Source organism: Fundulus heteroclitus, chromosome 19 (genome assembly GCF_011125445.2).
Source record: "Fundulus heteroclitus isolate FHET01 chromosome 19, MU-UCD_Fhet_4.1, whole genome shotgun sequence".
Taxonomy (NCBI): Eukaryota; Metazoa; Chordata; class Actinopteri; order Cyprinodontiformes; family Fundulidae; genus Fundulus; species Fundulus heteroclitus.
Window position 1 is genome coordinate 20317339 of NC_046379.1, and position 27787 is coordinate 20345125.

A 27787-nucleotide genomic window follows, 5' to 3' on the forward strand; every position below is an offset into this window, starting at 1 on the left:
CAGAATCTACTGAAACCACATCTTCGGCGGAAGAAAAACATTATTAAAGAAATACCAACCATACATTTTTAATTCATTTATCGAATTACATTTATTTCCACGGACAACAACAATAAAAAAAATGCACAGGTGTGCAGACGTGAAAACACTGGTTCTAATTAACAGGGGAAAATATATATTTTTAAAAAGTGCTTCTGCTCAACAAGAAACAGACACATGTGATGGCTCTCAAAGCTTCAGAAAGGCCATTAAAATGTCAGGAAATGAGACCATGATAAATCATTTACATTTTCTCTTGTACCAGTCAACCGGAAAACAAAAGGTGAATCAGCAGCACATCATTAAACACAGGTCACGAGGATGGGCGCCACCATGACAATAACTGATCTGAAAAACAAAGACTGTAAAGGGTAAAGTGTGTTAATGTCTTTCTGCGTTTAGTGCATCATAAACATCGACCCAGTTTGTGATGATCCTTATTTGAAATTTAAGACGTCGGTTTTACTGAAAAAGTTGCATCTGTATAAATTTGTTGTTTTTTGTAATAAAAAAAGCTCCTAAAATGTGCTCCTGAACAATTTTTTACTGTATTAAACATAGCATAGAAAGAGAGCCTTAATGCATGCATATTACAATAAGAATAAATTTGCAACATACGGTGCAGCCATGGAACCCAAACACAAAAACTGGACTTTTTTCCAAAAACTAATGAAAAAAAAACAGGAAGTGGATCTAAAGAGGTTCTGGCTGTGTTCTGCATATTAAAACAATCTGCTGTACTGACAACATGTCCGCATAGAGTAGCAGAGTTTCTTTCAAAGAAAACATCCAGGCCTTGCTAAAAACTTCTTGTTGAGGGAGGACGTCTCATGGGTTAAATTTCCTAAATGTATGCTGAGCACAGGAACTGCACCGTTGTTCTTCAACAGGAGCACCACGTCAGCCATGGAGCACGGCTGTGGCAGCATCATGCATGCATGCGTGGTCTTGGACATGCAGAAGAAGATCCAAGATGGACGAAGCGGCAAATACCAGGAAGTTTTGACCCGACACCTTGAGATGTCTCATAAAATTATGATGGTGAAGAGGGATTTTATCTCTCAGTGTCACAGTGAGTCCAAGAATATGTTCAAATAAATAATGGCATCATCAGAAGATAGGCCAAGTTTTTGGAAAGACCAAAACCTGACAGATGAGGGCCGAGGGAAAGCAAACACAGAGCGGACTGAAACTAAATCAAAAGTTGCTATCCCAGAAGTCTGCACAATTAAGCAACACATGTATTGCAGCTTTTTTCGTAAATAGTAAAGGATATAGATCAAATTAACAGTTGGAAAGCGGTAGAAATATGCTTATCATGGTCTCATTTTTTGAAGTCTTAAAACCTGGAAGTTTAACAGGGAAAAGGTGCAAACAGAGCAGGTAGACGAGAATGAGAAAACAATCAAAGCTATTTAAATGGGCTTTTTAGGAATTGTATGCGGCTCTGACCACCTGAAGTGGTCCAAAGAATGGAGGTATAATAACCTGGTGGGGAAGGGGGGGGGGTGTCCTGCACCAGGGCTGCTGTTAGGAACATGTCTGAATAAACATTTCATTCAGTTGGGAAGCTTTTTTGTGCGTGATTGTATTTGAGAAATGAAACTACCCTTGGTCCCGCATCAAGGGGAATTACATTTTTCCCTTTACCCTAAGGTGCATCAGTGAAATTCACAAAGGAGGGGACAGAGAGTCTTTGGAATGTCTTTGATTTGAATCTAATGAACCTTCTTCACTTTGCTTTTCAATGGCAACGCCTCTTCGTTCTTCACCCTTCAGCCTACATGGCTTCGTCCTCGTCCTCCAGTTCAGGCAGAGAGCCGGGGCAGGGCTCCATAGTGACGGTGACGCCCATGCCGCTGAGTCCGTCGGGCATGTCGGTGACGAGCGTCCACTCGTTTTGGTCTGGACAGTAGCGCTCGATGCTGGACAGGAAGCCATGCTGGTTAAACCCTCCTGAATGATCCAAACAGCGCAGCGTTAAAGAAGGTGGAAACACAACGATTAGGAAGCAGCTACATAGCTCTACTATTCAGTAGTTCATTAATTATTACAATTCAGGATTAGCTAATTGCTAAAATTATATGCACTATGCATATCCAGTGTCTGTATATAAAACTGTTATCTGAACCATAATTACTCTAGTTTATCAGACGGCCACTGAGCCACATTAGAGATAAAAGCAGAGTACAGCCCTCACTGTAAAAACAAAGGGTCACGTACTTATTGACCTTTGTGTAAAACAATCTTACTTATGACATGAATAGGTATTATTGTTCTTCTACAGCTAACAAACCTGAAAGAGCCATTGTTACATCCATGAAAACAGAGGTTTTTTTATAATAAACATGTCCAGTTGTCATAAAGATGATCAGCGCCTTGCAAAAAGTGCCCTTTAAACAATATATATGATTTTATATTTTGACTGTTACAATTACAACGTACTTTATTGAGATTTTAGATGATAGACCATCACAATGAAGTCTTCCCACAGACTCTCAAAGGTTTGGACTATTACTGGGCCATTCTAACCGATGAATATGCTTCGATCTAAGCTATACCAGTGTAGCTCTGGCTGTATGTTTAGGGTGGTTTCGCTCTGTCTTAAGCTTGTTACATACTCCATGAAAATAAAGTTTTTTGTTCATAATTGGGGTGGGAAGAACACGGAAAAAAAGTTTATTTGGCTCTTTCTATTCCTATTGCACGAGACGCTCAGCTGCAGAAGTCAGCCCCGTGTCATTGAAGATCGGGCGGGCGGAGAGCTAAGCTGAAAATTGAGGGGCAGACAACAGCTCACGATGTGCTCTGCCGCTATTTGGGAAACACTGCGAACACTGGTGACGTGTGGTGCCCCGCTAAAATAAACCACCAGAATTGAACAGCGACACTGTATGACTGTAGTTCTTCAGATGCGCGAGACTTTTCCATTTTTCCAACCTAAACACGCCCATCTAGATCCTGTCCAATCACAGGACAGTAGTCGGAGAAAAAAAGTTCTGAGCAGACGTGCCTGTCGAGAACGAGCAGGAGAGAGAACAAATTTTCCCGGTTCTTTTGGAGGATGTAGCGGGCTTCAGTGTACCCATTCTTTTGCAGCGTCAAAATTAACGCATAATTTCCTCCTCAAAATATATATATATTTTTGCTATTGTACCTAATTCCTTGCATTTATTTCACACAACAAAATGAAATAAAAACCATGCTTTGCACTTTCTAAACAGAACGCCACCTACAGCATGACAAAAACAAATGAAACACTTAAGTCCTTATTCCGATATATGTGTTTGCAAATAAAAAAGCCTGAATATTTCAATTATGAAATATAAGTGCTGGCAATTTGACAGAAAAACATTTTGTTTCTATGGCATCCGATGCTTAACCAGGAGACTGTAGCTTTATTTATTCAGTGTGTGTCATATATATGTGTCTGTAAAATGTAATCCGATTCATTTAGATAATAGTTAAACTACCTATACAATTGAATATCTTTAAAACAGGATTGAGTAAAATTGGCTTTCACAAGATTGGCACTTTAACACACCAATGGTAAAGGTCCACCTAAACAATTCTTGAGGTGAAAGACACCAGGAAGTCAACAGATATAATTTCAGGGTGCATTTTCCAGCCCATTAACTGTCATGTCTTCAACTGGTCATCATGTCTTTTGTTGCCGTGTTTTAAAAAACAACACTTTTATCGTTTTAAATCCTCAGTTTATATCAGTTCTGCCTTTGAAAACATTCACCAATCGGCGCCTTTGACAGCGAATCGTTTTATTCACCCTGGAGTCAACCCCTGACGAGCCAAACTCCGCTGACAGCGAATAGTTTTTGTTTGTCACGTGAAAACCCAACATAAACACACCCCAAAGTGGGCGGTAACGATGAGACAAAAGTTGAAAACGTTTAAAAGCGGGTAAACACTTTTGCGAGGTGCTATACTTTTTCTTGACATCTCTGTCATGTGACCTATAGCAGCGCTAAAGACTGACCGAAGACGTAGATGCGTCCCTGGTGGACCGTGACTCCCAGCGCGCTGCGGCAGTGCCTCATGGAGGCCCTGGGCTCCCAAATGTTCCTGCTCACGTTGTAACGTTCCACCGTGCACAGCTGGTTTTGCCCATCGTAGCCTCCTATGGCATACAGGTAAGAGTTCAGGCTCACCAATCCTGCAAAAACACACAAAAAAGTAGGGGTAAAAATCAGTTGGGGGTGGGGGGGGGGTGACAAAAAAGGACAAAATTCAAAACATGTCACCAAATGATTATCTTTGATCAGGACAATAAAAGTAAAAAACACAAATATCTGCAACGGGACAAATCTTTTTTTTTCATGGTTCCAGTAAACAAAACTTTCCAGAGAAACAAATCTGTTGAAACCAGGCTCTCCAACTCACCCAGGCCGCTGCGTATAGTGTTCATAGGAGCTATTGGGTGCCAGGTGTTCGTGTCGGGCTGGTATCTCTCAGCCGTGTTCCAGCGGTTCTGACCATCATATCCCCCCACCACATACAGAGCCCCCCCACATGCCGCCGCGCCCGCTCCCAGGCGAGCCACCGACATTGGGAAGACAAAAGACCAGCGATTGGATTCTGGATCCCACCTGCAAAGCACAAACGGCAGTAAGTCGGGTGATAATCTGTTATCTGCTTTAATGACGTTACATAACAGGCGGCTCTGGCACACGTCTGCACCACTGCTGCAGACTTCAGACCGATGCAAAGGGAGGTGCAGCCGAAGTGCAGTGACCTCCTTGGTCTGCGAGAGCCAGTCAACTTTGAGTGGATTAGGGTAAGCCAGCAACCGTGCTTGGCAAATATTAACAAGCTTTATTTGAAGCCGAAGTTGTTGAAACAGCCGAGGAGGCAGGCTAGAGGCGAACATGGTGACACTTCCAAAGTTACCAGACTGAGCATGAAAAACATGTTGTTCAACGGGCACGATGAACGCCAGAAACAGACGTTTCTGCTTATTTAACGATTTCCTAACAATTTAATTTGCGAAGGCTGAGAATGTCAGCCGTAGGAAGAAAATCATAAATCAAGAAGAGGGAGAATGGTTCAGGTTAGTATAGGCAAATGAAAAATAGTTCTCACACTTGATTTACTTTTAATTGGTTGTATTTTGCATAAAATTGTTTCTCTGCAATCCTCATTTTTTCATCACATGCATTGCATTCCTTCTTTCTCTTCTTGAAAAACTAATTTTTTTTTAAATGTATTCTACATCACATCCACCATGCTGCACTCATGCTTGCTACACAATTATTCAAGGTAAACAAACGTGTATCTCTAGAGAGTTAAAGAACGGAGAGCTTGATGAGCACCAACAAACTTGCTTTCAATTTGAGCCACCTGTCAGCAACCAGAAAAAATGACTTCAAATACTTAGTGTTGACAAGGTATTAGAAGTATCAGGTGTCATTTTTGCCTGTAAAATTTTATTTTAATCAGACAACTCAGGTGTAAATGGTTCATCACAAAAAAATGCTAATATTTTTTAAACTCATACATTATATTGGTTCATTATACATCGACTGAAATATTTCAAACCTTTATTTGTTGTAATTGTGATGATTATGGCTCGCAGGTAACGAAAGCCTAAAATTCTGTGTTTCAGAGTATTTCATAAGATAAAATAAAAAGGAGACTGTAAACAGAAATGTCAGGCTTCTGAAAAGTACAATAATTTCTATTCTTTCAATACTTGGCTGGGCAACCTTTTGCATGAATCACTGCATCAATGCGGCGTGGCATATAGGGGATCAGCCTGTGGATCTGTTGAGGTATAATAGAAGCGCAGGTTGTCTGGTGTCGCTCACCCTGCTCTTGGCGATACGCCATAGAGTTTCGATGGGGTTCAGATCAGGCCAGTTTGCTGGCAAATAAAGCCCAGCAGTGGTCTTTGAACCAGCTGCCAAGTCCTGCTGGAAACTGAACTCAGCATCTCCATAACGCTTTGTCAGCAGAAGGAAGCATGAAGTGCACTAAAACTCCGTGGCAGACAGCTTTGTTGTCTGTGGACTAACACCAGCCGTGTAGAAACCTCACAATGGACTTCAAGCGACCTGGATTCTGTGCCTCCCAGCCCTTCCTCCAGACACTGGGACCTTGATTTCTAAATGAAATGCAAACTTTACTTCCATCTGAAAAGAAGACATTGGACCTCATAGCAGCTGCCCAATTAATTTTCTTCTTGGACCATACAAGATGCTTCTGATGTCGAGCTGTAGTCCATGTAGAGGATTTGTTGACTCTTGACACATTTATGCCAGCTTTTTCCTTCCACCTAACTTTCTAGAAATTTGCTTATATAAAGCAATAACCTTCTCCTCCTCGCAAAAGGTGTCAGTGACTGTCTTCTGGACATCTGTTAAATGGTAAATAGCTTGTACTTGTATAGCGCTTTATCAAGTCTGATGACCCCAACGTCAAGTCAGCAGTCTTCCCAGACTGTAAGACCATTTAGTGGTTAAAGAACACATTGCAGGTATTTGGAGTTAATTGGCTGGTTAGGGTGTGAAACCATAAGTGTCAATTATTTATTTTTCAAAATATAAAATTTTTCTTAAAAACTGAATTTGGTGTTTTCACTATCCGTAAGCGATAATCATCAAAATTACAAGAAATAAAGGCTTGGAGTATTTCACCTTACATGTAATGAGTCTATAGAAGATGTAATTCTGACTTTTTGAAATGAGACAAAAAAAACAAACTTTTTCACAATATAATTTTTTTACATGTGCCTGTACATCTCTGTTGGCCCATAAAGCAGTCATTGGATTTTGGTTTCTAACTAATCAAAGCATGACCTCAGAGCTCAGGGGGCAGGTGGGGGCAGCAGCGCTGCAGAGAGCCAAGCTGAATGTGGCAACAGCAGCAGGAGCAGAAGAAGACAGTGAGGCAGGAACAGTGCATTCACATTTCCATAAATGGAAAGTTGAGAGGAAAGATGAAGTGTGGTAGAAGAAGTTGCACAGGCTGCAGGAATAAGCACTGCAGTGAAAGGATCGTGAGGCAACGTCTATATAAGCCACACTTTTCAAACTAAATTATCGTTTTCATTTTTTATATAATATTCTAATATGTTAGGCTGCACCTGCAAATGACCTGTTAGTTATTACAGTTTTACAGGAACAACAAGGTTCAAATGCTTTTTCAAAAGCCTAATGTTGAGCTAGATGTTACATTATGACCAGGCAAACTCAAAACAAAACCCAGGCATCATTTTGACGCGAATGCGACGTCTGCAGAGCTAAATATGTATGCACTACGCAGCAGAGCCAATCATGACAGAGTAAGACCTCAGGTTTTGTCAAATCCGCCACTTTCAACCCTAACGCTACTGCGGAGCTCTTAAAGACGAAAACATAAAATGAAGTTTCCCTAGCCCCAATTTTGGTGGGGATATAAAAAAATGTAAAGAGTACACAAAAAAAGAAATACATCGGTTAAAAATGAACTTTTTGTTGTTAAGTTGGGTTTTACTTGGACTTGTTGTGACACATCTGCATCACAGTTAGCTTGGCAAGCTGTCCGTGAGACGAGCATTAAGCTTAAACCTTTGAATAGTTAATCCATCCTGTGTTCTCGTGGTATTTTATCTGCAGCAGAGTATGCATGTAGCGACCTTATCTCATCATCAGCGTAGCAGTGACGACTCCTCCCTGAGTCATAGTTTCTTGAGTATCTTGGCTCCTTTCTTTCCAAGTAATATCAATATAATTGCTTTTAACGTTTCTTTAGATCTCTAGTGTTGGTTATATTTATCATCTCCTCGTGGGGCAGCTGCAGATGAGTGCTAATATTATACTTCTCCAGGGACTTGAATCCCTTAGAAATCCATTCTTTATTTAAAATAAAAAATGGATAAAAGAAAGAAAATCACACAATCTTTGTTGGTAACAGGATGACACATCGATGGAGCCACTTCAGGCAGCAAGAATATGTGAAACATTCCCATCAAGATTGACATTCCAGAGAGGTTTGTCCCGACATGTTTTGTCTGATTTGGCTACTAGCAGTAAACAGCTTTCACTTAGTCGATGCCCGAAGGAGGCTCAGTGGGATTTAAGAGATAGGAGCGGAATCCCTCATGACGTTCATCCCGCTGAATGACGCTTTTGCTGAATTATTTCTGGATGGTCTGGATAGATGAATGCATACGAAGCCTCACCTCTCCACCGTGTTGTGGTGCACGGAGCCCTGGGAGCCCCCCACGGCGTAGATGCAGCCGTCCACCACGGCCACACCGACCCGGTTCCTGGGGATGTTGAGGGAAGCTCGCTGGCTCCACTTGTTGGTCATCGGGTTGTAGCAGCACAGAGAGCTGGAATCCAAGTTAGTCTGGAGCGACAGGTTCCTGCCTCCTACCTGCGTATTAAAAACACAACATTTACAAATACAGTAACCCAGCCCTAAAGGTAAAGGCACCGGTATCCTTATACCTGCTTTATTAAATCGATTAAGAATTATTTATAGATTCAAACCCGACGATATAAACGACATGACCTACAATGTAGATGAGTCCAAAGAGCGTACAGGCTCCCAGACCACTGCATGGAGTTCCCATGTCGGCCAGGTTCATCCAGACATTCCTCCTGGGATCATAAGCCTGCATGGTGGTCAGGGAATGCTGCCGGTATCTGAAGAGAGAAAAGTCATACAGAGCAGGTAGGTTACAAAAGAAATGTCTAGAGGGACTATGGTCTATTTAATTTTTAAACTAGAAGTGAGAGCATAATTTAAAATTTTAATCATTTTCATTTCTATCAGAGAGAGAGAGAGGATATGACCTGAGAAGAACCGCATTTTCATGAACTGTACATAGAGAGCCCGCGGTTAAGCTATACCCTTCACATTGTTTCTTTTATTTTAATAAAAAAAATTAATAATTTTTTTTTTTTAGTCCTTCACATTGTAATATAAAGTCACGTTAGGCCTGAGCTGGTTGCTGATATCAAGCCATTTTAATACTTTAGTAAGTGATTAAAACCTTATCTTTAAAGCACCTTTCAAGATAGAAATCGCAGTGTTTCTACATGCAAACGGTAAAAAATACACAAGACAAAGTCAGAGGAAAATTAAGGGAACTGCACAAATTTGAACCATGAATGAGGAGAACAGTAATACACTGCGTAAAAAGCATTTTTCTTAACCACACCAAAAAAAAAAGAAAAATCAGATATTGTTCCTTCATTTGTAAATAGTTATAATTTTAGTCCCTACAAATTCCCATCTTACCATTCCTACAGTTTAAAATGCTCATAATGAGATGCAACAGAAAGTGCCAGGCGGAGCGGATTTTTCTCTGGCCATTGCTGCACACTGCGTGTCAGCTGGCTGAAAGAGGGCTACTACACTTTTCTTTTGCTTACAAGAAAGACAAATTCACTTGTTTAGAAAGTCTATAAATTCATGGTGGCTAAGCCCTGACACTGAATTAAAATCCACAGGCTTTGTAGGATGTGCATCTTAGGAGGGAGAACGACGCACACGCCCATGCAGCGACTCCAGCTGCAACATGTCTGCTCCATTCAAACTTAAAATCTGTGAATGGCCAACAATCCTGGCCAGTTGTCATCACAGTTATCTAACAGAACTTACACGTTGTAAGATATGTTATTAAAATGATTTTAAAAGGTGGCAATGAGAGCATTCTCTCTCTGTCGGCATGAAGATGCCTGAAAGCAGAAATCTCCACTTCTTTTAAATGTTTCCACCGAGGTTGCTGGATTTTATCAGGGCAATTGAATACAAACTGTAAAACACAGCAGTTCTACATGGGTGGATGGCTTTACAAACAAATACAGATCTCCTGTCATTTAATTTAAAGTTAACAGAAAATATGGCGTGCAGAAGATGTACTGGGAGAAAACTGAAGAAAATAAATAAATCCACTGTAATAATTAAAACAGTGAGAAGTGTTTTGCATCCTTCTACATACAAAGCTCCAGCTTTAGTTCAGGATCCATTTTTTTTCGGGGTAGATTTCTACCAGCTTTTATCTAATTAGGCGCAGGATCCTGTGTTGAAACGGTTAAGTCTACGTATAAAAATTTAAGTAACAATAAATAGTGGTAAAATAACCTTATAATAGTTAATGTTAGATTTTTTTTAGCAGCCTTAGGTACAATTGCTGTTTTTCTGTTTTAAACGCACACCATTGGGAAAACTTACAACAGCAATATTGTTAATTGTTGTTCTAAATCAGTGAAGTTTAACCGACCTATTCCTCACTTTTTTCCATTATGATGGTTTTCCTACCACTTTCTGTGAGATTAGGCATTTTAGCCGCCCACATCTGCGTCAGGTTTTGGCATCAAGCAGAATCAAGCTGACTGACTTTACGACTGACTGAAATATAACAGACTACCAAATATTGCCTCCAAGCAGACGCCTGCGAGCTTCAATGTTGTGCAACTCTAAATTTCATAATTTTATTTTTTCTGCTTTCATTTTTTAGAATGAAGCCCATGCCGGACTTCTCTAATCATGTATTTTTCTCAAGAAAAATTAACCACACATAACTTTCTATAAAACAAAAGTGTGAAACTTTGATTTTGGGTTCTGATGTAATTTCTGTCACTTTAAATCTGTGACGAGGTTCCAGTTTCAAGTCCTTCACAGGTGGAATAAGGCAGGACCTTCACCTGTGCACATTTAGAAAACACCTCCGTCCTCCATGCCTTTTATTGGCTGAAAAATGTTTTAGACCGTCTGTCAAAGCAATCCAGTGGCTCTCAGGATTTACGTTGTGGACTGATTCATTTTTTCATTTTTATATGAACAGATGTTAACATCCCTCAAGAAACTTTTCTCAGCTGCCTTCTGGTTGGTCTTCGTTATTTACAGCTGGCTGTTAATTGCTGAAACAACCTCTTCAGAGAGCAGCGGGGTCCTGTGGGGTGCATTTTACAATGGGTTTTAGGAAATCAACGATTTTCTGGGTCCTTCCTTTTTAATGTGTTTTGATCCTTTATACAGCAGCTTTATACCTGAGGATAATGGGATTATTTAGCAGAACCACTGGATTTAATAAGATTGGTGATACTGACAAAGATGTCCGTTTTATTCAGGAGCATATTAATTTGCCTTTGAAAAAGTATTATGTATCAAGGATTTGAATAGCACTTATATTGAAAGCTGTGTTTTAATAACCTAGTCCAATGAATCTTCTAAAAGCCTAAAACACAAATATTTATCAGCTATCTGAAGCTACACTGCAGGCAATGGAAAAGCAAGTCTTTAAAAAATATATACTGTTATTTTAAAGCAAACTATATCAGAGATGACTATGTAGAGTCTACATAGACTCAGGAGGAATGTTGACAACCTGCGTTTTCTAAAATGAGCCACTGGGTGGCAGGCTCAACCTCCTTCTGGGGTTTCTGGGGGTACCTTACAAGCCAGAACTGTCTAAGGGTCCTCAAGAGGAACAAGTAACGGTTGAGGATATCTAAAGTAAGTACCCTCCGGCCACATAGATGAGCTGGGTTCCCCGGATCGGTGCGGGAGGAAGTTTCATCAGCGTCATTTCCTGGAAGATTTTAGACAGGAAGTCCTTGCAGGAATTGGCCTGGAGTTAAACAAAAGAACCAACAACTCAAAAACGCAAATAGTTGGAAATGGAGTGAAGAATAGCAAACGTGAACGTGGTTCCTAGCATCCCTAGATTTCTAAGGCTGGGCTTTACCTTGCTGAGGATGGGGCAGGACAGCAGCTGGTTCTTGAGAAACTTGGGAGGCAGGGCGTAAATATGAACAGCATTCAACAGCGCATGCAGATACTGGGCTCTGCCCTCCATATCCCAGCGCACCCAGTCTGTGCACGCCTTGTACACCTGTTGAGGATATTATTTTAACATGCAAATTACGGGAAAAACAAACGTTTGCCATTTGTGAAAACGGTGTCAGCATACACGCAACCCTTTAGCTCTGATTATTTGTCATACCTCAGACTCACAGAGCACCTTGAGACTGTCCTGACTGATAAGCTCCAGAAGCTGGCAGTGAGACAAGCTGAAGAACTCGTCCACTTTGGTCACCTAGATTTACAAACACAGAGATTTTTCAGAATCACTTTGAGTATTTTTCAAGTTTGGTGTTCTAAGCGGGCAGCACTGTTAAGCTTACAAGTCTAAAATTTTCAGCTTCATATCTGCAAAGGTTTGATCCTTGATAGTTTGTCCTTGACCCAAATCAGCAAGGTTTCAGATATGAGACACTGCAGCTGAACTTCTTATCAGATTGGGCAAGATCAACATGTAGTGGGACACATTTAGTATTGCATGATTAAAAGGCAGCATGTTAACCAGCTAATCAGCGAACGAAGATTGATGAATTAGCATTTTGCCACGAGGTGTCTGGATGTTGCTAGTTCGTGTAGAGATGCCTTAACACTGAAAAACACTGTGGAGGACCTGAAGTGATTGGAGAGCAGACTGGTAGCAAGTAGGGAGCTGAAAGTAGAGCCAGAACAAGTCCAAGGCTGAGTTACTTCAAGAAAAGAGTGCATAAAAGAGCCTTTCATATAAAAAGGTTGATCAAAAAGTCCCAACGTCCTGACCAAAGCTTTTCAAAATGACATTATACAACTCGTGATACTTGTCAGATTCTGTTCCAGCCCCATTTTCATGCCCACAGTTCATAAAAGGCTGAGCAAATTACTTAGCAAATCTAAGAAATCTGCGTCTTCACAAACAAACTAAGCATTTTTTTCCGACTTTTACAATGCCGTTAACAGTAAACAAATGACTATATTGGCTCCCGAACGGTCTGGGCAGAGCCTCCTGCTTTGTGCCGAGCTCAGATATCACCAGACAGCTGTCAATGTGGCAGAGAGCAGCTGAAACAGAAATCATTACATCATAGGACGTTCAAAGCAATCACTGGCTCTCTGGCGCAGGAGGATCAATTTTCGGGTGAAATGAACGACGAGTCCTATCAAAACAGGCCAGCAACATGGCAACACTAATCTTGCAAACAGCTCAGCATGAAAGCATCATCAGCAAGAACATGAAGTGAGTTCATTAATGCATCCAGTCAGATTTAACTTTAAAAGCACCATTGTCCATCAGTATTTTCAGCAGTCTCCTTATTTTCTGTGTTGAAAACTAAATAGTCAGGAAATGCAGCAACTTTTCTCGATGTACGATTTAGCAGGGTAAAGCTGTAATGAAACAGAACGAGGCGACTCGAGGTGTGTGTGTGTGTGTGTGTGTGTGTGTGTGTGTGTGTGTGTGTGTGTGTGTGTGTGTGTGTGGTGGGGGCTCACCTGGCTGAAGTGCGAGTTGATGTATTTTCGGCACGTCTTGTGCAGCTCCGTGCAGCCGATCTCCTCGGCGAAGCGGGAGATGCCGATGACGTTGGCCGGCTCCAGGTGCTTGGTGAGGAAATCGCAACACGCCTTGGCCACATCCTCCATCTGATACCTTCCGGATCATAAGCGAGGAGGAAAACTTCAGGTCTCAGGACGCACGCTTTCACCCGTTTCGCACCCGACGAGCCTCGCCACCGTTCCGGAGCCCTTACCTCATTGCGGCTAAAAGCAAATGGAGCACGCATTTCTCCCCCACCGTGATGCGGGACGTGTAGGCGAAGTCGATGAGTCGCCCCACCACCTCGGGGCACACGTCGCGCAGGGTGACCTCCGAGGCGCTGCACTCCTTGAAGCCTCTGGTGAACATGGCTCTGAAAAAGGCACTGCAGGAGGCCAGCACCACTCTGTGAACCTGGAAACACACCAGTGTTGGTTAATAATACCGCCCAGGTCAGTCAACAGTGAGAAATACAGGCTAACTTATAAACCTGGTACCCACACAACCTTGTTAATAATACTGTACATTGTTGAAATGTCAGGGGACATGGCATAATAGCGAGAAAGCTTAAAATATTTCTTTGAGCTCTGATTGGTTGGTCTTTCACAATCCCTCCTTACTGAAGGATAAACCTTCATAATGTTTCCTTTTTTTTAAATTAATGTTGCAAAAGTTTATTTCTTATTTGATGTTTCTTCATTATTTATGTTTAACGTCAAAAGCTTATGGATGAACCCATTTTCTTTACTCAGCAAATTACTATCTTAATTATATGTTTTTGTCAATACAGTCCAATAAATAGTTGCTTCTGGGAACATGTTATCTTTAAACTAAAGATGTGAAATTTTTTTTTATTATTATTGTTGTTATTATTATTATTATTATTATTATTATTATTATTATTATTATTATTATAACACATACAGATCTGTAAGTAATTAGCAAAGTACACATCTTGTTGTTTTTTTTGGGTGGCAATTACAAAATAATCACAGTCACAAGGACATTAAGCCACCTGTGGCAGACTTACAACCCAGACTATCTTGAAGGGAGCAAACACTGACTATAATTTATGACCTCCCAATACATTATAATTAAACAAGAGCTTAATAAACAGATACTGTTAAGATATATGAAGTGTGCAGATGTACAATATTGTGACAGTTTAGCTACATTTTAAATTTATGACTGAATTACTCAACTTTAGCACGCTCACTATGAGCGGCTTGACAAAATAGGAATTAGAAATAAGGCAAAGGTGTGATTACATGCAAACCATCTCTAGTCACGGTTCTATTAATGTTTCAATAGGAAAAAAGTAAAATGATGACAGTTTATTCAATTACTACAAGCAGGGAATCGTTAATAGCAGCTGATCAGTGGTTAAAGGTTAAAGCTGACGTGGCTGAAGCCGAGCAGCTTGGCCAGTCTGGGATAATGTCTGTTTAACCCTGCTGATGGATATCTGATTCAATCGAAGCTGATCAACTTGCGTTCACAAGTACCGCGTATTTAAAACTTTTCTACTTTTAATAAGTAACACTTAAAGGAGACCATGAGCTTGAGCCACAAAAAACAACCCCCTAACATTAATTTAGACTGAATATTAGAAAAAAGTGAAATACTCAAAAGCTTTATGATTTAATAAAGTCTTCCAAGTATTAATTTGCCTTTTTTGACATTTTGTTACAATACAGCCACTAACCTGAATGTGTTTTAAAGGCATTTCATGTGACGGACAAACACAAAGTGAAGCCGATATATCCCTAAATAGAACTTAGTGCAACTGAGTGCCTTCATGATTGGCCTAACAAGCAGCCTCGTGAAGACCAGAGAACATAGCAGACAGATCAGGGATACAGTTGTAAAGATCGTTAAAGTAGGGTTAGGTTATTAAATAATAATAAAAAAATTTGAACATCCAAAGAAGATCTGTTCAATCCAACTTGCAGTTTGCAACAAGCCATGAAGCGGACACTGCCAAACGTTTCAGAGAAGGCGCTACGGTCAGATGATACCGAAATCGAACACACCCACCCTGATGGTGGCAGCATCATGCTGGGGGGATGCTTTTCTCCAGGAGGGACAGGGAAGCTGGTCAGAGCTGATGGGAACATGGACGGAGCTAAACACAGACCAATCTTGGCAGGATAATCGCTGGAGGCTGCAAAAGAGCCGGGCCTGGGTTGGAGGTCCTTCATCCAACAGGAAGGCGACATGGAAGGTGTTCATATCAGATCAGCTTGTGTTAAAATGGCCCGGTCGATCTTCGACCCTAGATCTAGTTGAGAATGTTGATATGCAAAGCTGGTAGAAGCACATCAGTACTGACTCACGGACACCGGATAACGATGCAAGCTACGCTCAAGACTGTGACTAGTAAGTCATATATCATTTCTATTTCATCTCCTTGCATTAGTTTGTGTTAGCCTAATGCCGCGTAAAAAAAATCTGGAAAACTGAGAAAAGGTTTTAAAGTGCGGTCTATCTGGCATTCTCATTACCTTGAAGTCCATAGTCCTGTCCTTGTAGGTGACGTGCAACACCAGGTCGCACAGCATCTCCTGCCGTCTGAACTCATCGATGGCCAAAAAGGACCTGGAAGCGTGGTTTTCGACGGTGTAGTCCAGATAGCCCGACCCGTGCATGGAGGGAACAACGATGGCGGAGAAATCGGAGTCGCGCGTGGGGCGTTTCTTCCGGACGGGGCAATTCATGCTGGAGGAGGTGGAAGGAACGCTCCGGCTGATGTTTTGTGGTGCGCTGAGGTTAGAGTCGTGCAGTCTTTATCGGTTCGGGCACGTCCGCGTTTCTTCTTATGTCACCGGAGTCGGACGTTCAACCGGAGCACGGTTCCTCGTGTGCTCCATTTTTGCAAAGAAAGTTAAAAAACCTATTCAGTCTGTTTGCATTTCCGGAGAAATGAAGGATGTCAACAGAGCGACGGCCCTTTCCATCAGCAGTCTAAGCAGCTCAGAGGCAACTTCAGGTCAAGTGTTCAGGCGAACCATGTTGAACCCCACAACGTGTCCTTATCCACGTATCTCAGCTCCTTCATGACTGACAGCTCTTGTGTCAAACCATGGCAATCAAATCCTTCTTGGTCCGGGTTTTACAGGTCTCAGGGATCCGTCAGTGACCCGCTGTGATATTTCAGGGCGTTGCCGTCATCTGCTGTTCCGCGTGAGATTAGGAACTGCTTTGAAGAGCACAGTCAGAGGAGGCTTAGCGGGGATTCCTTTGAACCACTCTCCCAGGATGCTCTGCCTGTAAGAGAAGAGGGCGACGGACAGTTCATGAAACGGTGACAATGTTATCGTTATAAGCAAAAAGCAACAAGATTCAAATCTCCTAAGGATGTGCTTTTGTAATGCCTGAGTCAGACACAGTTGACGTTTCACTTCCTTCTAGCTAAAATTAAAAAAACCTCCGGCTTTCTCCTCATGAAGAGGTCCGCATCTACTGAATTTCTTCAATTTTCACATTTTTTCTTCTTTTTATGGATGGTTTGCAGTAAAACCGACAAAAACCACGTTTAATTTTTTTTAAAAACATTAGCACTACTCTAAAACCCTTTCAGAACAAATGTAAAAAAAAAAACAACAAGCAAAAGAAAACAGTCACTTTTGTAGCAATCTGATTATTTATTTTCTTGACACATAGTTTTGCTTATTTATAATAGAGTAGAAGCGCATGCAGGAATTTCACAAATAAAGCTAAGAGTCTTGCTTTTAAAATCCTGAAATGAGCTTCAAGAGCAATAAAAGCTTCGCAGAGAGTTTTTCTTGAAAAGATTTTCCTTTTTCAACCAAACAACGCGCAACGCCATGGACCAGAACCACTTATTGAGCTGTGACCAAATCTTTCACTTTTGCTTTTAGCTTGCTTGGTTTTGGGTTAGGGTGTTGGGGGCTGGACCCGCCTGGGTAACCCCTCGCTAAGCTTTGACTGAGATAGGAAACCTTGACGCAGTCTAGAAATTACAGTCTCAAAATTGCTCACAGTCATACTGTTTTTACAGATTAAAATCATTTTCTTCCAACCCTGCAGAAACTGCCAGTGATGCATACTTTTCCAGTTGTATTTAGCAAGGAGTAACGCAGTAGTTTGAATTTTTATTATGGCTTACAGCCAAAATTCTGTCTCTCAAAAATATAGAAAGTTATTTCACTTTACAGTACACGCTTTCTTGGCCATGACTTGTTTTGCATGCGCTACTGTATCAATGGTGCGTGGTATGGAGGCGATCGGCCTGGGGAACCACTGAGCTGTAATGGAAGCCCAGGAAGTTTTAATAGCGGCCTGGAGCTCATCTGCACTGCTGGTTCTGGTGTCTCTCATCTTTCTCTAGACAAAAACACCATAGTTTCTCTCTGGAGTTCAGTTCAGATGAGTTTGCTGTCCAACCAAGCACAGCGATATCATGGTCATTAGAACAGCTATTGGTGCTTTTGGCAGGTACCAAGTCCTGCTGGTAAAGGAAATCAGCATCTGTACAAAGCTCATCACCAGAGGGAGGAGCTTTGAAATTTCCTGGCGACGACGGACTGACATTGGACTTTAAAAAAAAAGAACAAAACCAATCAATAATTATTTATCAGACATTCAAAACACTTATCAGACTTTGCTTCACTGTGCTTTTTGGCTCTGGTAAGACATTTCTGACCTTGTCTCTGGTTCAGGAGTGGCTCAGCACCAGGAATGTGAAGGCTAAGGTCCACGTCCTGAATATGTCTGTCTGCTGTGGCTCTTGAAGCACTGACTCCAGCTGCTTCGCTTAACAATGCCCCCAAAGCTGCAGCTTTCAGTGAAGCTTGTGCACCTTTTCTACCAAACTTTTTTCTTCCTCCAAACTTTCCATTTATATCCTTGGGATACAGTATTCTGAACAGCCAACTTCTTTAGCGCTGGCGTTTGGTTGTCAGGTGCTAGGCCACTGTTATTAGTGTTCCCCATGATTATGTAGCCCAACGCCTAGCATTTCTTAATAAATGCTAGAAAAGCCTTTCTTTTTATTGCTCTTGTCTGATATTCTAACTACCTGAAAAAAAAATAATTTAGAGTTATTTGTGACTGTTAACTGTAAGCCATAGGCATCCGAATTAAGAGTATTGGTATATCTGTATTGGTAATTCATTGAGATTAAACATAAATAAATGTAGATGGCATTTGATAGCGAGAATTATCAATATAATGGATTATTTTAGCAGCGATATGAATAATTGTTGGTTTTCTGTCTTGATTAAATGCAGTTAGATCTTAGTATACATTTTAAATTATTGAGTTAACACTTGTGGGATTTTTACCTAAGTTTTTCATATTGTGCGAGCCTTAATTTGATTGGTTTGAATTATGCAATTTACAAGAGCTCTGTGTTTGTAGATATTTCAAAGTCGTTTTATAATGTTAGAAATACCCAGACCAAACCAATGCAAGGAAATCTTAATTACATAATAATTACAACCCTACTAGGATGCTAGACTCATTCAGGGGTGGCAACATACAGCGGGTTAACACACACACACAAAATAATGAAAATACCCGTGAATATTTATGGACTCTGCTGCACCAATGCATCGTCCTGCACTGGTTGCCTGTGCAGGTGGACTTTCCACCTGTTCTCTGTGCGGCAAACGCCACAGACTCCAACTCTGGGCCGCACTGACGGATCCAAATATAATTAAAAGTAACTCTGTTGGTCCGTTTCCGTCATCGATATGCTGTTTATACTGAACGATGTGCGTTCCCGCTGCAGGGAATGCATATCTTGACAGGGCGTGCCCTGAGATAAAAACCCTTCCCTTCTCATGCTTCCCTCCACTCAGAACCGCCTCTAGCCAGTGGCAGGTTCGTGCTGCATTCAATGTTGTCGGACAAAAGAGGTTTCTCAATTATAATGTCCAATAAGCCGATAATTGCAGAATGAATTCATAGCTGCAAGCTGTGGTGGCAGCTGGAGTGGGAAGGCTTTCTTTTAAAGTGGCAACTGCCACCTCATACCACCCAAGTAGAGCTACCCCTGGTTCTCTGCTTGATAAGAATGATGATGTGTTCAGCACATAAAGGTTTTCTTCCGTTTCCTAGAAAACTCTCTGTCCAGCAGAGAGCAATGACTCCTGAACCTTCTCTACACAGTAGCCTGCTGATAAACACACGCACAGTCATTTAATGTGAGAAAAGGGGATTGCATGCAGCAGAGGGTCGCCCCCATTTCTGAAGCTTGGCAGGACAACTGGCGCTAGAAAAATGAAGCCAAACCAGTCGTCGCAGGCAAAGCAAACAGGTGTCATCCTACAGCTCATCTCTGAGCTGACTGAACCAGTCTGACTTGAATATTAAAGGGGACGTATCATGTTTTTTAATGCCTTCCTTTTTACACTGAAAACATTCAGCTGTGGTTTATACAAAGTGGAACTGCAATGCTTTGGTCTGAAGTCCTCGTTGTTGCCCCGTCTTTTACCCCGGCTCTTTTAAGGCCAAGTCCACACGTAGCCGGATATCTGGGCAAACGAATACATTTTTACGTGGTTAGACCTTTCATCCACACGTAAACACTGTTTAACATCTCTAAAAACTAATGATTCTGAAAACTCTGGCCCAAGTGGAGATTTCTAAAAACGTTCTAAAAACTCACACGGCGCTGACGTCACATACATGCGCCCATTGTTATAGACTTGGCCATACAATGGAGTAAAAAAATGTATGCTTTCAAAGAGGTTCTGATTTCTACATTGTGATTGACTGTTCAGAATATGAGTCTAATCAATGTTAAGCTGGCCAAATTTGCTAACCTAGACATCTTTGGTTGTTACCTCTGCACTGCACAGCATTTCCTGTCTTCACCTCGGTATCGAGACTTCACAGTAAAAGCATACATGGACCATTAGAGACATAACAGTTGGTTCAGACGCTTTTTTTATTTGTTTGTTTTTACAAGCCCAGCTGCTCTAATATGTTGAAGGTGGCAAAGAGAAAAAGCGCTTGAAGGTCAGCTATTTTACACAGGCACAATGTTGTTCAAGATCGCTTTTATTTTGAAGGTTTTAGCTTTGGGTACACTGCCCCCTACTCATCTGGCATGTTTAAAACGGTCAGTGTTGAATTTATACGGGTTTATGTGGATGAAAACTTTTCTAAAAACGATCCGGTTTGCGTGGATGCGGGGGAGATATTTGTATTTATAAAGACCCGGCTACGTGTCTAAAAGGACCAAGAGCGTTCCACTTTTCGGCCATTTGTGGAGTACGCTGGGGAACGTTGTAACGAACAACCAAACATTCTTTGATTAATCCACCAGTAGCTTTGGTATCCTTCAGCTTGGACTGCAAAATCGTAATGAAAAATAAAAATGCCGAATTGGCAAAATTGGTAAGCCGGAAGTCCATGACCTTGTTTAGCAGCCCTGCAGTAAATACTGTGATGTGATTGTTAAAAAAAAATTAAAAGATAAAACTGAACACCTTGAAAAATATGACCCATACAGAATATAAAGATATCTGCACAGCACCCAGAGAGGCTACATTTCTGCACTGCCACAGCCTCCAAGTACATAACACAATGTATTTAAGGGCAAAAAAAATGGATTTGCATGATATTGCCCCTTTAGTTAATGCAAAAGCTCCCAAGTATGACATCTGCCAGGTTCTGATAGTTGAGAGCAGTATATTGAAACCTAATGTTTTATAACAGCTTATGGCATATTAAAGACATTTGATGTTATGAGATGTTTTTTTTTTACCAAATTGTGAAACCTGGACCGGTCCAGTAAGAGGGAGCTTCGTGTTGCTTCTTTAGGCTGTAAACGACCAAGGCCTCAGAGTCAGCGGCAAAGTTTGACGATTGGGTGGCTGATCTGCTTCACTGTTTGACTCAATGTCCAGATATGGTATTCCTCATGCTTTGGTAGTAAGCATGGAACCACTCTGCACTGATCTCTATAAGCCCGAAGGTTTGAAAAACCCAGTCACTCAGAAGAGACGGTTTAGTGCCAAAATGAACTAGGTTTCTGCCATGTGATTGACTGAGTTGCTATTTGTGTTACTAAGCAATGAAAGTTATACCTAAAAAAAGTGCCCGTTGAGTTCAGCTCTTAAACTCGGACAGCAGGGGGAAAAAAAAATCTCCTGCTGTTGACAAATCCATGCATACCGTTACACAATATTTTACACGTGGACAGATTTCATTGACGCGTAGTGAACGTTTCACTGAGCAAAGCCAAAGGTGGTTCAGAAAGAAAGAACGGGTGAGTAATCAGTTCTGCATAGCCTTCAGTTTTTACTCACGCATTTTGTTGGTCACCTGAACAGAGCGGCCAATAGAGAGAAAGGATGAAACAATGCATTATGTACGCACACAGTAGAGCTGCGTAAATGTAGCTTTCCATAAAGCTTTCCAGTGCTTGTTCAGTTGCAAAAACCTGCAGAGGTTAGAACATGTTAACACCAAACTGACCAACTCACTGATTTCAGCACCAGATGTGTTTAGAGCTTTCTGGGTTAGCTGCTTAAATGTCAGAAGGGTGCATTGCATTAAAAAAATATTTAGTGGAGGAATGTTTAAAAAATGAAAAGTGGGACAAAAACAGATCAAAATCCAAATTTCACATTTAAAGTATAGATTCAGTCCGATTTTTTGGTTTTAATCCTTGACTGTTTGCCTGCTGAAGCGGCTCAGAGCCAAATGCACGGTATGAAGCTGCCAGTGCAAGCTCAGAGCAGCGGAGTTAACCATTTACAGATTGGCCCTGGCAGGTTGCACACAGCACCGAGCAGGACGGCAATCAGGCGACCGTGACCGGCGCAGTCAGCGTTAAGGCGCAGTTGCCTCACACATGAAAACGTGACAGGCAGCAGGACTTTGTATGAGGAGGTTTCTCAAGCAAAATCCCTGAAATATGCATTCAGGAAATGCTGAGCTGCAGTGACTAGACAGTTTTCCAGATGTTTACAGCGAGCAAATTATCTTGCATATCTTTTTTTAAAAAGTGGAATGTGTTGTTCCAGCCCCGGGTCTTTTCCGTCCTGCTCTTATCTAAGATACAGTTTATTATGCAAATCAGGCTTCTGTAGCTCTGATATGTCTAAGTCGCCTGAAATGGCAGGGTTGTTGTACTAGTACCACAACACAAAAAGGCACGGCAATGGTAAAGGGTGCTTCAGTCCAGTCAATTTCAAATGTTTTCATTTTAAATAGCTACATAGCTTTGCGGCTGATTTTTTATTCCATCCATCCATCCATCCATCCATTTTCTAACACATCTATCCCTTGTGGGGTCGTGAGGGGTGCTGGTGCCTATCTCCAGCTGTCAATGGGCGAGGGTCGGGGTACATCCAAAAAAGTAAATATTCAGCATTGGGTAAAATCTGAGCAAAGGGCTCCCCAGAAAGAAGAAGAAAAAAAACCTTTAGGTCCAGAAATACTTTTTTTGCAACAGGCAAAAAGTATGAGAGGCCGCCCGAGATGCACACATTTTGCTCTCCTGGTAGAAAAAAAAATATGCGAAAAGCCTTAAAATAAAGCAAAAAGCGAAATTGTCTAACACTTCCTTCTTGCGGTCTGCAAATCCTCGTCACAGGACAACACTTGAACTCTGCTGCAGCGACTCTCCCTGGACCTTCTCGCAACACTCAGGATGCCGGACCACGGGAAAAACCTACAGGAGCCACAGCTCACCATTCCAGGACCCCAGATTTCCCCCAGCACAAAATTTCGCAATAAAACACTTAAACTGCTTCTAAATCTTGGTCTGCTTCGGGGTCCAGCAGTTTAGACCTAAATCAAGCAGAAAACCAGTGTGGTGAGCTGCAGTGAAGAGAGCATTAAAAAAAGAACAAGAGATTGTGCAAAGAGGAGTCATGATGAATGATTGTTTTTCTATGCTCACCCCGTAAAACAAAACAAGTGTTGTCTAACTGGCAAAGGGGGATATGTGCAAAGTAACGATAGAAGGGTACCAATAATCTAATACAAATATTAAAAACTAAATTTATGTGCTCAGATTTTTTTTATGTGCATCTGCAAAAAAAGGATTAGGCTAGTTTATTTTAGGGAGTTTCACACCTTTTCACTAGGGGTGCCATGTCCTAAAAGAGACACATCAGGCCGGTCACGCTGAATGCACAGTGAACTTGAACGAAATTAAATCATTTCGCAACGCACTATACTGACAGATCAACCCATAGCGCAATAAAAACACCAAAGTTACGCAAGTCGTAGTGGTGCGTCCATCAGGTATGGAGCACTCACTGTTTTGGTTCCCCCTCCAATATTATAAATCACATGCATCTAATTATTATTTATTGGGTTCTTTCTGTGCCAATTATCAGTGATGATTCCAAATCGTCAACAAACGGCGCTGAGTAAAAGTTTCAATTCCCCTTTAGGACTCAGCGCACATGTTCAGGAAATAAACGTGAAAAAAATAATAAAAAGGATTTCAATGATCGTGCAGGACTGCGCGCATGAATTCAGTCACTGTCATAATAATTCGCATCACAAGCGCTGCGCTAAAGATCGCAAACAGTCATGTAACAGTGATTTCTTCTTATTTCTGTCCGGAGTGCGCGTCAGCGGGGGAAGCCTGTTTACTGACGCAGCTGCCGCGGATCTAAACTCACCCAGCAGTTCACAACACGGCAGCGCCAATCCACGCGGAAGCGGGGCGGTTCGGGTGGCTGTACCGGGCAACAGACGAGCTCTCCGGTGGCAGGCGAGTAGCAGCTTTCCGTCCTCCGCGTGTGTCTTCTTTGAGGAAGCCGTCCGTACCATGCTTTGTCAAAAAAGCAGAAATGAGCGGAGTTCAAAGTGCAGCGGCAGCAGGAGACGTCGTCTCTTGCGGGCGAACGTCCAGCGGGGATGCGTTTAGAGGGCGGGGGGAAATAATTCTGCACCTACGTGACTCTGCAACTTTCTACACTGAAACGCAGCGCGTAAACAGAGCGCGGGGCAGCATTCCTCAAACTGAAACTGAACTGCGAACTCCAGCCGGCAGCTTGCACGGCTGACAGAAACTGCTCCAGGAGGGGGAACACCGCCGATGTTTCAACACGATCCTATGTTTTGACTGGAGGAGAATTTCAATTTTCAAAGTAAGCTTTTGGATTAGACTGTTTGGCTGGTTTGCGTATTCGTCGCCTTCCGGTGAGTGCCGTCTCTAGAAAAAGAAGTCTGAAAACACCTAGCGCAGTATAAAATATTAAATATTCTGATTCCACAACGTTTTTTTTTTTTTAATAAAGAGCCCTCAATACATTGTTTTAATTACAAATGTTTGTTTGAATTAAATTGATATTTTGGATTATTTTATTAGAGTTGTCCAAAAACCTGGAGAGTGGTCCCAAGGGCAGGTTGTTAAAGGAGCATAGCTAAATTCCAGGATTTTTGCAGACTTCTGCCCCCTCTGGTGACAAGTTGAAACGACACCAGTGTTGTGCACGTGCATGGGAAAAGAGGAAAGGCATCTGCCGCTGGAACTGAACAGGTTTTTTATTTAGAGGGAATGGCATAATGTCTTCTGAGGTACGAAAGCTATAAATGTTGTAGTTAGCCCGACGCTAATGCATCAGTTATGGCCGAGACTCAACAGAGTAGCCAGGTGAACGACAGTGCATCACACCAACTCGCACGCACAGAGGATTCGGCCCGAATCGCTCCTTCATGAACGGACTAATCCAGTTTATGAAAACTAAATTTACATGTCAGGCAATTGTAGGGGCATATACGGGTAAAAAAACAAATAATATTTAACCTCAAAACTTGCGCTATGCACCTTTAAAGGAGTCTAGTCACTTTCTATGACTTTAGGAATTTCTTTGCCTGTAGCTCACTCTGGTTGCATTCAAAAGTTTTCTAATTAAATGATCACACCTTGGTAGGTTATTATAGTTCTTTGTTTTACACTTTTGCGCTCTATTTGTTAGTAAACAAAGTGCTTTTTGTATATTTACTATAGCAAGATTATATGATGCGGATGCGCACACTGAGTAAACAAGGAGAGGTAATGGAGCGTAACCCTAGCAACGGCCATAGGAGGTGCGAAAAGAAAGAGGTCAAGTAACCCTAACCTTGTGGAACGAGTCGGGCTTTGACCAGGCTGAGCTGTCACCTAGGCTAGGCTCCTTTAAGGTGTTCCTCTGAAATAAAGTCAACAATATCAAACTACAGCTATTCCACAAGATATTGGAAAGTACTCGCAAGCAGATTTAAAAAACTATATATTTTCCATAGATTTGTGCCATTAAATCTGTGTTTATTCGCAGTACTGTTGTAGTCAACTGAGAGTTGGGATTCCAGCTCTTTTTCATTGTTATTTCAGCAATTGGACACTAAAAAGTTTGGTATTGGCTGCTTTTCAGAACCACCGTGGTACAACGTTAGCTACAGGTCTTTTGGGTATGTCTCTAACAGTTGTACCCTTTTTCTTAGTATAGTGGTCAAAGCTCAGTCAGATCTGATGGAGAGCTCGTGTCAACATAATGTTTCAACAGAGATTCATCAATAGATTTAGATCGGGAGCCAAACTAACATCTGAATATACTTTGATCTAAACCGTTCCAATGTAGCTCTGGCCCTATGTTTAGTGTTTGTTTTCTCGCTGGATGATGAAGCCATGCCCCAGTCTTAAGGGTGTCAGCCTCTAGCAGGTTCTCTTCTAGGATTGCTCTGTGTTGAGCTCCATCCATCTTCCACTCAGTTCTGACCAGCTTCCTTGTCTCTGCTAAAGGAAAACGTCTCCAGTGTGATGATAGGTACACACACACACACACACACACTTATTCATATTTTTATTAAACATTTTGACTACTTTGTATCATTTTCCTCTTACTTCGCAGTCATGTGCTATTTTGTGTTGGCCTATCAAATAAAATCCTAACAAAATACAAAGAATTTTCGGGGTTGCAGTGTGATATGTGAACTCCCTTCCCAGGCCTACATTCAGTCTCCATGCTGATCAGCTACTGCAGTGGCAGACTGGTGGTAATAGTCTCTTACTTCTTCCTGTCTTCAGCTCCATCAATCTTCACATTAGCTCAGAAAAAACATCTCTTTAACTGCAAAAGAAAGGCGTCCCCACAGCATGATGCTGCCACCACCTTGTTTCGCGATGAGGTACATATGCCAGTATATAGAAATGACAGATATGCTTCTATTTTACTTTAAAATAGAAAAGTAAAAAAAAAGAATTGCAGGAAAAACATCTGAAATTTACCGTGAAACATGGTAAAACAAAGAAAAATAGACATACGTTCCTCATTACCTTCAATGTTGAATGTACCTTTTACTTCAAACAGGGATGTATTGACCACAGTAACACTTTCATGCTTTAGTTAATGCAAAAGTGCACACAAACCTTTCTGTAGGCCCCCCTTCATATGCTTCAGGACATATTTTGATTACACTGGAGTTCATCTTTAAGCAGAAAGAATCGGCCACAGCTGAGTTTAGCAGTAAGAAGGGGAAAAAAAAAAGCGTGGAAAAAGATCAAAGATGCAAAATCGTGGGAGCGATGTTTCTCTCTGCAACGCAGCATCCTTTCGTCTATGTTAATAAAAACCCTTTTCCACAGCCACCTGCAACAGATGTTTGGCAACAAAACACAAAAAATTACAGCAGCTAACCTTTCAGGTTGTTGCACATAGTTTTAAATGTTGCACTATTGGACTTAATTTAAAAGTAGACTGACAGGAAAGAGGGTTGAATGAGAGGGGGAAGACATTGCCCATTGGCTGGGACGGCTGCGTCGGGAACCGAGGCCTGCGTACATGTATTGTGCCCCTGCCCCACCACCACACCCCACCAACACACCCTGTTATGTATATATATATTTTTTTTAAAAAGTGCTAACAATAAAGCAGTAAACGTTAAGCCAACACAACGTCACGCAGAGACACATCAGGTCTTTTACACCGGTCTAAGAAGGCATGTCAACTTAAAAGTTTACCTTAACAGCTGATTTATAGACAAATAATATCTAAAAAAATATTCTTATTTCATTTTTGGACTTTCTCTTAATCAACTTTTGTAGTGTATGCAGTTTGATGCTGGACAACAACCTTTTCTTATTTTTTTCCAACCGTGCAGTCTGTCCTCTAAAGTTTGCTTTTGTACTTTGTAGAATGAGCCAACCTATGGTGTAACATTTACATCAACTGTGATTTGGGATATTGCTCAGACCACCGTTTACTGGACGAATCACATCTGCAGAATTATAGGCCAATCTCCAACCTGCCATTTATCAGTAAAGTTATTGAAAAAGCTTAAACAGTTAAATAGCTTCCTTAAAATGACCAGCCATGTTTACGTTTTCAGTCTGGTTTCTGTGCTCACCACAGTACTGAGACCACCCTCGTCATAGTGTTCAATGATATCTACCTACATATATACAGACTGTGGAAGAACAACGGTGCTGGTACAGTTGGAATTCAGTGCAAC

At 41.5% G+C, this 27787-nt stretch overlaps 1 protein-coding gene across 3 annotated transcripts; it reads right to left on the reverse strand.

The window, feature by feature from the left end:
• Positions 1-357: 357 nt before the first annotated feature.
• On the reverse strand, positions 358-24388 carry keap1a (kelch-like ECH-associated protein 1a). Of its 3 annotated transcripts, none has more exons than XM_021311345.2 (12): positions 24037-24388; positions 15862-16624; positions 13572-13771; positions 13315-13471; positions 11993-12085; positions 11735-11881; positions 11511-11617; positions 8555-8684; positions 8216-8412; positions 4438-4643; positions 4034-4210; positions 358-1995 (listed from the first exon to the last, which is right to left on the reverse strand). In XM_021311345.2, the coding sequence occupies exons 2-12, from the start codon at positions 16072-16074 to the stop codon at positions 1820-1822; spliced, it is 1803 nt and encodes a 600-aa protein (XP_021167020.1). In that variant the 5' UTR covers positions 16075-16624; positions 24037-24388; the 3' UTR covers positions 358-1819. The 3 variants fall into 3 exon arrangements, with proteins under 3 accessions (XP_021167020.1, XP_021167019.1, XP_036006781.1); XM_021311344.2 differs by having other exon boundaries at positions 23974-24388; XM_036150888.1 differs by lacking the exon at positions 24037-24388 and adding an exon at positions 18899-18976.
• Between the last annotated feature and the right edge of the window lie 3399 nt (positions 24389-27787).

Coding starts and splice junctions, on each gene's coding strand:
- keap1a (XM_021311345.2), bottom strand. CDS start 16,074: ATGAATTGCCCCGTCCGGAAGAAACGCCCCACGCGCGACTCCGATTTC. Junction 8,413..8,554: donor TCTTTGGACTCATCTACATT/GTAGGTCATGTC, acceptor TTTAATACGCAG/GTAGGAGGCAGGAACCTGTC. Junction 1,996..4,033: donor GGGACGCATCTACGTCTTCG/GTCAGTCTTTAG, acceptor TGGATCATTCAG/GAGGGTTTAACCAGCATGGC.